The sequence below is a fragment of the Cynoglossus semilaevis genome, chromosome 9 (genome assembly GCF_000523025.1).
Source record: "Cynoglossus semilaevis isolate Cse_v1.0 chromosome 9, Cse_v1.0, whole genome shotgun sequence".
In the NCBI taxonomy this organism is placed as follows: domain Eukaryota; kingdom Metazoa; phylum Chordata; class Actinopteri; order Pleuronectiformes; family Cynoglossidae; genus Cynoglossus; species Cynoglossus semilaevis.
In genome coordinates this window covers 15,946,434-15,955,639 of record NC_024315.1, presented here as the reverse complement: position 1 = coordinate 15,955,639, position 9,206 = coordinate 15,946,434, and the positions used below count along the sequence as shown (strand labels likewise).

At 37.1% G+C, this 9,206-nt stretch overlaps 2 protein-coding genes across 2 annotated transcripts in view; both read left to right on the top strand.

The window, feature by feature from the left end:
* Positions 1-4,248, top strand: part of colgalt1b (collagen beta(1-O)galactosyltransferase 1b) — a 9,007-nt gene extending 4,759 nt beyond the window's left edge. Inside the window, exons 5-12 of the mRNA XM_008317547.3 lie at positions 1-140; positions 237-356; positions 896-972; positions 1,084-1,190; positions 2,219-2,351; positions 2,581-2,708; positions 2,974-3,180; positions 3,271-4,248. The exon at positions 1-140 is cut by the window's left edge and continues 83 nt beyond it. Coding sequence (XP_008315769.1) covers positions 1-140; positions 237-356; positions 896-972; positions 1,084-1,190; positions 2,219-2,351; positions 2,581-2,708; positions 2,974-3,180; positions 3,271-3,541 — 1,183 coding nt within the window. The 3' untranslated portion in view covers positions 3,542-4,248. The remainder of the gene's footprint in view (positions 141-236; positions 357-895; positions 973-1,083; positions 1,191-2,218; positions 2,352-2,580; positions 2,709-2,973; positions 3,181-3,270) is intronic.
* Positions 4,249-4,392: 144 nt separating this feature from the next.
* On the top strand, positions 4,393-9,114 carry nxnl1 (nucleoredoxin like 1). Its single transcript, XM_025058633.1, has 5 exons — positions 4,393-5,956; positions 6,703-6,740; positions 7,512-7,786; positions 7,875-7,964; positions 8,209-9,114. The coding sequence occupies exons 3-5, from the start codon at positions 7,551-7,553 to the stop codon at positions 8,483-8,485; spliced, it is 603 nt and encodes a 200-aa protein (XP_024914401.1). The 5' UTR covers positions 4,393-5,956; positions 6,703-6,740; positions 7,512-7,550; the 3' UTR covers positions 8,486-9,114.
* The last annotated feature ends 92 nt before the right edge of the window (positions 9,115-9,206 follow it).

The window sequence follows — 9,206 nt, the reverse complement described above, 5'->3', positions numbered from 1 at the left end:
TGTACCAATGGTTCACTCAACCTACCTGCTAGACCTTCGTAAGGAGGCTTCCCGTCAGCTGGCATTTTATCCTCCACACCCAGAGTACAGCTGGGCTTTCGATGATGTCATTGTCTTTGCCTACTCAGCACGCATGGCAGGTGACCTGAGTACAATGCCTGAGACCCTGTATCTGACAGTTGGGTTTTTTTGTAGAACCTTTACATAAAATATTTTTCATTTTTACTTTTTCGCAGATGTTCAGATGTATGTGTGCAACAAAGAGACTTATGGGTACCTCCCCGTGCCAATGCGCTCCAATGCTAACTTGCAAGACGAGACAGAAAGCTTCATGCATACACATCTTGAGGTCATGGGTAAGTCGGTGCTCAACTAGGGTTCAAGTCTACAACTGACGTATTTTTAGTCTAATGTTCAAGAATGAGCTTTTGACAAATTTAACTTAGTGAAATTAATTAAAAATCACATTACTTTCCTGTACAGACTTGTGTAGAAGTGCATTGTTTTGCTATTTAAAGGTTAAATATACTTTTACACATATAAAAGCCATACAGTCTTAACACACAGTCTGTCAGTCTTTTGTGTATTAAATGTTTGTTTATGAAATTGAAAAAAAAATTGTAGAGATTATTTTTAAACAGACTCATTATTTTATCATTGGAAAAGTTTAACAGAGCTTTATATAATTTATACAATATGCAGTGTACAGCACTAGAGTTTGAGTATTTCTCCCGTTAATTTGCATTTAGTTTAAAATAAACTCTTACTGTTTCATACATCGTTTTCCAACAACTTATGAACAGTACTTTACAAAGATATACCAGTGACAGTAAATGTAGTAAATCTCTCCACCACCTTTTTTATTCCCTTGTCTCTTTTCCACTTTATTTGGAAGTAAAAAACCCTGCGCTGGAGTACTCCAGTCACCTCTCTGTTCCTTCCAAGCAGCTTAACAAGATGGGCTTTGATGAGGTTAGTAGAAAATGCAGACATCACACAAGCACAAACACACAAACACAACAACACATGCACACACAAATAACTAATACACGTTCTTGAGATGTAGCTCTTGTGTGCACCCAGGTGTTTATGATAAATCTGGTGCGGAGGTCTGACCGACGTCAGCGGATGTTAAGTACACTGCACGAGCTGGGGCTCAGCTGTAAGGTCGTCGCTGCTGTGGATGGCAAGTAGGTTTCTCATTTTGTTTCTCCTTCATTTTATTCTGAATTGTATTTTAGCAGCAAGAGCCGAATTAAATAGAGAAGGGTTGAGACTTTTGCATTTCACTCAAATAAAGCCACACCCTGCCAAGCAGCAATACAAAAATCTGTTTATAAGGTTTTTAATTCAGCTGATAAGCCACAACAAAATGTGAGCTGATTTCCTTCTGCTGACATTGCTAAAATAATGCGCCAATTGGTGAATTTTATTTATTTATTAAAATTGTAATTATAGCCATGTTTTTTTTTTTGTTTTGTGGTATTTGGCAATAAACACATAAATAGTGATGATATGAGTCATGCCATTTAAGGTTTGAAGAATGAACACAGCTTTGAGAAAACATTTGTTATTAGGGATACATCAGTATTGGGCCTAATGCTGCAATTCTGCTTTTATCAATGGGTAGGAACAGTGGTTATTTTCTGCTTCATTCTCATCAGTCTACACCGTATGTGTCTCTTCCCACTTCAGCAGCTACTACACAAGTCTCACCCCTAACTGTGCTGATGATAACAGTAGTAATAAGAGGAACAGTAATAATAAGGAGGTTTTTAGAACTAATTTCTTCATTGGGCAACCAAAGTATTTTAAAAGTTATACATTGGAGATTATGCCACTGCTTGGACCAACGCAGCGGTCATTTAGACATTATATGTGTAAAATGTCGATAACTAACCTAAATTATATAAATTGATATGTATTGAATATGAGCAAATGTTAGAACAAGAAATGGAATGACAATTCTCAATTTGAATGACCAAAATGAAAAACCCAACCTAAATGGCTATCGCTACTCAGTATCAGCAAGTACTTAAATGAAAATTGCTATTGTTTTTTAAAAATGAGTATTGGGACAAAACCACATGGTAATTTTTTTTACTAATTTTTGTGTTGTTTTAGTGAGTGCTCAACCTGAACAACACAAAAAAAAAATCATGGCAATGTATTGCTTACAACTCTAATCTGTGTCCCTTTTACCTCTGTCTCTTCACAGAGCTCTGAATGTATCTGAGATAGAGGCCATGGGCATTAAGATGCTGCCAGGGTACAAAGATCCTTATCATGGTCGACCTCTCACTAAGGGTGAACTGGGATGTTTCCTTTCTCATTACAACATCTGGAAAGAGGTAAGAAAGTTATCCTTTTTGACAATCGTATATTCAGTAAGATTAATATCAGAGAAACAACTTCCTTTTCTGGGTGAGTTTTACCAGAAGACAAGAAAGAATGTTGACACGACTTTAGCTTTGTTTTAACGTAGGATTATGTTTGTTTGTGAGTAGTCTCTCTAGCTAAGGCCACCTTGCCAGACCTGGCAGCTCCACTGTAATATTCCCAATGTGTCTGTGTTCTTAGATTGTAGACAGTAGTCTACCCGTCTCCTTAGTCATTGAGGATGATCTCCGGTTTGAGGTGTTCTTTAAACGTCGTCTCCAGACTCTACTGCAGGAGGTGACAACACAGAAGCTCAACTGGGACATCATGTGAGTCATCAACCATGACTGCAAGGCATACACACACCGCCACAAACATTACCTTTATTATAAGAATTATCCATTGTGTTTATTCAAAATCAACCAATTCCTGGTCAAATAAATATAGTTTTTTGGTTGCAGTGATTTTGTTTTTTATTTTTAGAAGTAAAAAAAGACAATTTTAAGAACAGCAATGCCATTGACCGGAGGCCAGTATTTGAATGCGCATGAAAATGGTGAATTTCATTACCTTTAATCTTATGTGTTTGTGCAGATACATTGGCAGGAAACGCATGCAGGTGGATCATCCAGAGAAGTCTGTTCCCAACATTCACAATCTGGTGGAAGCTGACTATTCTTACTGGACCCTAGGCTACATGTTATCATTGCAGGGAGCTAAAAAACTCCTCAAGGCTGAGCCTTTAAGCAACATGCTTCCTGTGGATGAGTTTCTTCCTGTAATGTATAACAAACATCCAGTGTGAGTATAATCCATTGTTCCTCAGTGTGTCTTGTGTTGTTGCTGACTTTTGGAAAACATCCTAATTATATCATTTCTGTTTGCTGTTAGCTCTGAGTACATGAATCACTTTAAACGCCGGGATCTGAAAGCCTTTTCTGCCGAACCTCTTCTGGTTTATCCAACCCATTACACTGGAGATTCTGGCTACATTAGTGACACGGAAACATCAGTGGTGTGGGACAACGAAACGGTTAATACTGACTGGGACCGAGCAAAGTCAAGGAAAACTAAGGAGCAGGAGGAACTGAGCCTCGAGGCCCAGAACTCTGATGTGCTTCAGTCAGAACTGGAGAACTGGAGTACTAGGGATGAGCTCTGATGTTCAAGAGAACCTGTCCAATATGTGGACATTTTGTGACCTCTTGAAGATCAAAGTTAGGAGAGTGGAACGGGCTGCGCTGTAATTGTCTTTGGCAAATTAATAAAACGGAGGGCATTGAGATAAAAGCTAGACAAGTAGAAACAACACTTGTGAGAACAACTTCTCTACCATCTCTCTATCCACCTGATTTACCTTCTTGTCCTCCATTTCTGACATGTAAGAACATTAAATGTAGCCATGCCTCTTGAAGAGGTAGCAGCTATTGTTTCTTTTTTAATTGCCTGCAGTGCACATCCCTTGACTCAGCCTGGTCACATCAGACTGGTCTTGGCCACGGCTAACAGGAATGACTGGTAAGTGACGACACTCAACCAAAGTGTTCTTTGACTGTAGAGCAAATGTTGTTTGGTTTTTAATTGAAAATAAAATGTACAATGCAAAAAAATGAATCACTACATTTACAGCTACAATGTATTGTATCCACACCTGACTTTTTAGACAAGTATAACTAATGATTCCAACGTGTGTGACATTTCTTTGACTAATTCTACAATCATTTCTTTTTATACTTCTTTGGAATATAAGCTTTAGGTTTTATAACTTTACCTAGCTGGTGTGTTATTTATTTTTATGGACGTTATCTGACCTTTTGTGTGTGTGTGTGTGTGTTTTTTCATCTTTTAAAAATTTAAATAATAACAATACAAACTGTGTTTGGTTACATTTTTTGTTTTTCACATTATATTCTGTTGTTATTATAGGTGTGTTTTTGTACTGATATGTTTTCACATTTCTTTTTACATTGTTTCACTAAATATATGAAGAATAAGAAGGAGCCAGGCCTCTGGTTTCTAACTTAAATTCACTGATGTGCACACAGGATTTTACTGTAGGAGAACCATGAATCTACATCACTGTAGACAACCCCTCTAATTATTAATCAATTATTGTGACTTTGAAAATTGGATATATTTTGCTTTTTAGATAAAATTGTAATTGTGGAACATTGGCCAAATATACTTACTGTGACTATTTGTACCAAATATTCTTTGGACGTGGACTGTTTATAAATATATTTTTGACCTTAGAGGATCATTCCCTTCATTTAAACCTACTCCGTCACACCAACTTTATTCATGTCACCACAAACTATAGGCAGAATATAGTTGAAGACTTTTTCTGGCCTTGATTCTCTGACTTTCTCTCCAAACTGTTCCCCTTGGTTACCCTTTTACCTCTGTTTATTGTGCTCTTTAAGACCACCCAGTGGATTAATGGTTAATACAAAGATCACCACTTTGAGGCTTGTTGGAAACTGATGGTCTTTATGTGTGAATTCTGCATGTTCCCCTGTGTTTACAGGTGACACGAAGCCTTGCAATGGACTGGCAAACTCTAGATATAAAGGGTCCTCGGTTTACGGCGTCCTCGACATTTTGTGGATAACGTCACCATCTCCTATAAATTTATCAAGTAAGTCTAGTTCTGTCCCTCCAATCTATGGTGCACATAAACTAGTTGGTGAGTAGGATTGCATCGTAAGATTCCAGTCAAGCGCTTCCTGTACTATTCCACCCTTTACTCGATGACTGCGTCTGAAACTATAACGCTACCTTCTTCCATTCTTCTCTTCCCCTGGCTCTAAATCACACATCATGGCCTGTTTCCAGCACAACACTCGTCTCCAACTACTACATCCTGCCTACACCCACTTCGTTGCAGACTGTTGCCTGAAAATAGATGGGTTATTGTTTTGTTTTTTTTTAATGGTTCTGTGACAACCCTAGAAGTTCTGCAGTAAAAATCACTATTATTACTACTGATATCAGTTTCTGGTAAAAAATATCAAACATAGTTATTTGTGGAAAGTAAACGGCATACATTTTGCGATGACATGGTAAAATTCTAAAATGTATATTTCTGGTTGTATACTGTAGTTCTGTAGTTCTAATTCATAATTAACATGTTATACATACAGGTGCTGTCTTGGTAGTAATCAGCATAAATTACATTCTAATGAATTGAATTTGGGCATTTATAGACATAAAGCATGGTGGAAACATCTTCACAGTACGGACGAGCATGGGTAAAGCAGAAGGAAGGTAACTTTAACTCATTAAACCAAATAAAAACACTTGGGATGGTTTGCACCTTAATTCAAGATGATATATTTGATATGTGATGTTTGCGTTGTCTTTTCTGTGCTTCAGAGTGTTCAGTGTGTGTTTCGATTCATCCATGTCTTACCTGAACACATGTCTCTGAGCGCAGACTAATCCCTTTAGCTGTCTCTGTCCTGTCCCTATATTTGCATCACCTCTCTGAGATTAGTCAGAGGATTTTCTACAAGTGCTGGTGCAGATCAATAACCTCTTCACCACAGAGGGACCGGCTGCTATCTGCCAAGGAAAGGTTTGACTTTTTTTTTGTTTGATCCTTGAATGCGTTAATGAAAAATAACACTTACTGTATTGATCTATTAAAAAGTAAAGATACAGTATGGCAGTCTGAGTATAGAGGGATATGGTTTACAGATAATGTATGTGGAGCTTCAGGCTGACATTTAACAAGTTTTTTTTTTTTTTTGGTAATTGTTGATTTTTTTGTTGTTTGTTTTTTTCTTCGGTTTGTGCCCTTCCTGTCTCCAATCCAGTCCTTCTAAGAAGTGACACTAAAATTATATTTGATTGTTTTATTTAATTGTTTTAAGGCTGTTTAAGGCCTATATCTGATTGGTAGGTTGTCAACAAAGCTGTTTTAAGGGATTATAGCAAATGTGATTAATGACATTTGTAAGGTGAAGCAGCATTATTACATTTTTTCCAATCATCTGGGCTCCAACTTTACAAGATTAAAAATAAATCATATTTTTCTCCACAGCTTCTTAGTTCCAACCATGTTCCTCTAATATCAGCCTATAGGTTTAGTCCGTAGCAGCAGTCTCAGGTCAAAGCTTTGGGATATTTAATTTGTGAGGTTATCATTATTTTTTTAGGCCAGCAGAAACAGTAAGCAACTGTAAATACAGAATGGGTAAAGCTGATGGAGTACAGTTCTGACCTGAACTTGGTGTATTAAATCTGAATGCATTTTGATTGTTGATTTATTTATTCTTGTTGCTCTAGAAAATATGTATGTCTGCTTTTCTTTCATCCTAGTCAGCTGCTTCTGGAAGGGCTGCAGTGATGTAATTAAAGTAAGACTGCTTTTATTTCTCAAAAACATATCTTGTCAGTAAGCATTATTATTATTATTCTCATCATATTATTGTTTCTACTGCCATTGTTGTTTCACAAACAATCATACAGATGTCCTTAAATCAGTTGGCAAAATAAATTATGATAGTATACCATACTCTATTTAGCAGTAGCGTACAATGTATTTCATGTGTACCATGTGGGATGGTACTTGGGATTTTCAAGCCTGATCTGTCCATGTCACACCAACAAAAATCTTGACAAATACCCTGTGCCAGTACTGTAGCTATAGATGCAGTTTGCTCAATTCCAAACTGTGGATTCTTTGACCATCCAATCAAATCACTTGAATCGCTTATACCTTACTGTAGGCCACCCAGAAGGCCTTGATGTGGCCAACTGAAAATCTGATTTGTTAAAGAAACAATATCGTTGCCATTCTTTTAGGTTCCCAGCACCCGCACTACCGATTCTGCAGGCCTTAGGGCAGATATCCTATATGTGACTGGAAGCTGAGCAACTAATAGAAAAGCTGAGGATGAGAAATAATGATGAGAACCGACTACTCTGTATTAGCAACCCGTATTTGTCCCACAATAGAAAAATTCACAGTGTGAGTCTTTGCAATACACACAGAGGCCACAGACCAGCAGAAAGAGACCTTGTTGGCCTTGATGGTACGCCACTGCTATTTAGACTCTGGGTTAATTTGACCCAAAACATGATTTAACGCATGTAACACCCTTGTTTATTTATTCATCTGTTTCTAGGGCTTGTGCTAAACAGTTACCTGCTACCTCTCTTTCATAATGGTGGACCTATTCTTGAACCAGATCCTTGTTGAGAACAACTGGGACCAGGATATAGTCAACACAGAACGTGAAATCATGGCAATCCTTGAAAACCGTATTGTGATGCTGTTTTTTGCATCTGCTGAGTGTCAAATGTGTCGGGAGTTTTTGCCTGTTCTAAATGAGTTTTTCAAGAAGCTGAAGGACCCAGCATTCATCGAGTATCCTCAGCTACTTGCACTCATCTTCATCAGGTCTCTGTTCTCCCTCTATCATTGCCTCGATGCAGTGCTGTAATTTCACAGTTCTCATTTTCTTAAACTCCCAAATTCCTCCCTGCAGCTTGGACCAATCAGAGGAACAGCAAGAAAAGGTCCTTAAACAGATGCACAAAAGAGTTCTGTTTTTGACATTTGAAGACCCATACAGGAAGTAAGTAGACAAAGAGTTAAGCAGCAGAGTATAGAGAAAAATATTTTCTGTCTGACCCTATTTTTAATAAAGATAAGCCACTATTTTTTTTTTATAAATGATCACGTTTGCATCATTTCTAAGAAGAGCAACATTTGGGACGATGTAATCTCACATAATAATCTGACATTTACTGTCTACAATATGAACAGTTAACAAATGACTTACCAACCTTTTCTCATTTGTGTCTTTAACTACTTCTCAGTGAACTTCGGACTCTGTTTAAGGTGAAAGACCTCCCAACAGTAGTGGTTCTTCGCCCTGATGGATCCATTCTCTCCACGAATGCTGTAAATGACATCTGTCGCTTGGGTTCAGACTGTTTTCGTAACTGGCAGGAATCAGCAGAGCTCATTCAGAGAACCTTTATGTTGAACGAGGAGTTTGATGACCTCAATCTGCGAAGCGCCACTGATCCTGTGAGAAGACTGAAGTACAAGACAGAGGACGACAAGAGAAAAAAGAAATGGTGGAAGTTATAGCTAAAACAGTAAGTTGAAAAAAATATATAAAAAAATATATATTTTTTAATTTTATTCTTTATAAAATCATAATTAAGAACATGACGCACATGTCTTAAACAAAAGATATTGGGAACAACTGACTTATGTCCTTAATCATTTATAATGACTCACTCATAAAATAAAAACATGTATATCAACTGATATAAGTTAACATTTATTTAAAAGCATAATCTTTTCATGTTAATATAAGTTTAATATAATATTGACTGAATGTACTGTATATAGTAGATGTTGTATAGATTACTTTTTGGGGAAAGTTTTATATGTTATGTAAAAGAAAACTGTAAATCTTACTAACAGATATTGTGCTTTTTGTATTTGTGATACATTATATGATAATAGAATTTATTTGACTTGGAACTCTGCATAAATATGTTCTGTTAAGAATCCTTAAAAACAGAAATATGCACATCTGCACATGATATAGAACCCAGATCCCAGATCCCACATGCTTGCAGACAAAATAAACCAAAAACATTGTGATCCCCCCCTGCCCCCCCAGTCTTTTCTGTTATCCCCAGTTAAATGTTTATGCATGACTAATGTTAACTAGGACACTGCTGGGTTTGACCAGTTAGACAGTGCAGTTCCAGTGACTGCTCATCAACGTCAGTGTGCACTGACTTCTTCTTGGCAATTGATGATTATGATTGATTATGAACTCTTGAGGTGAGGAAAC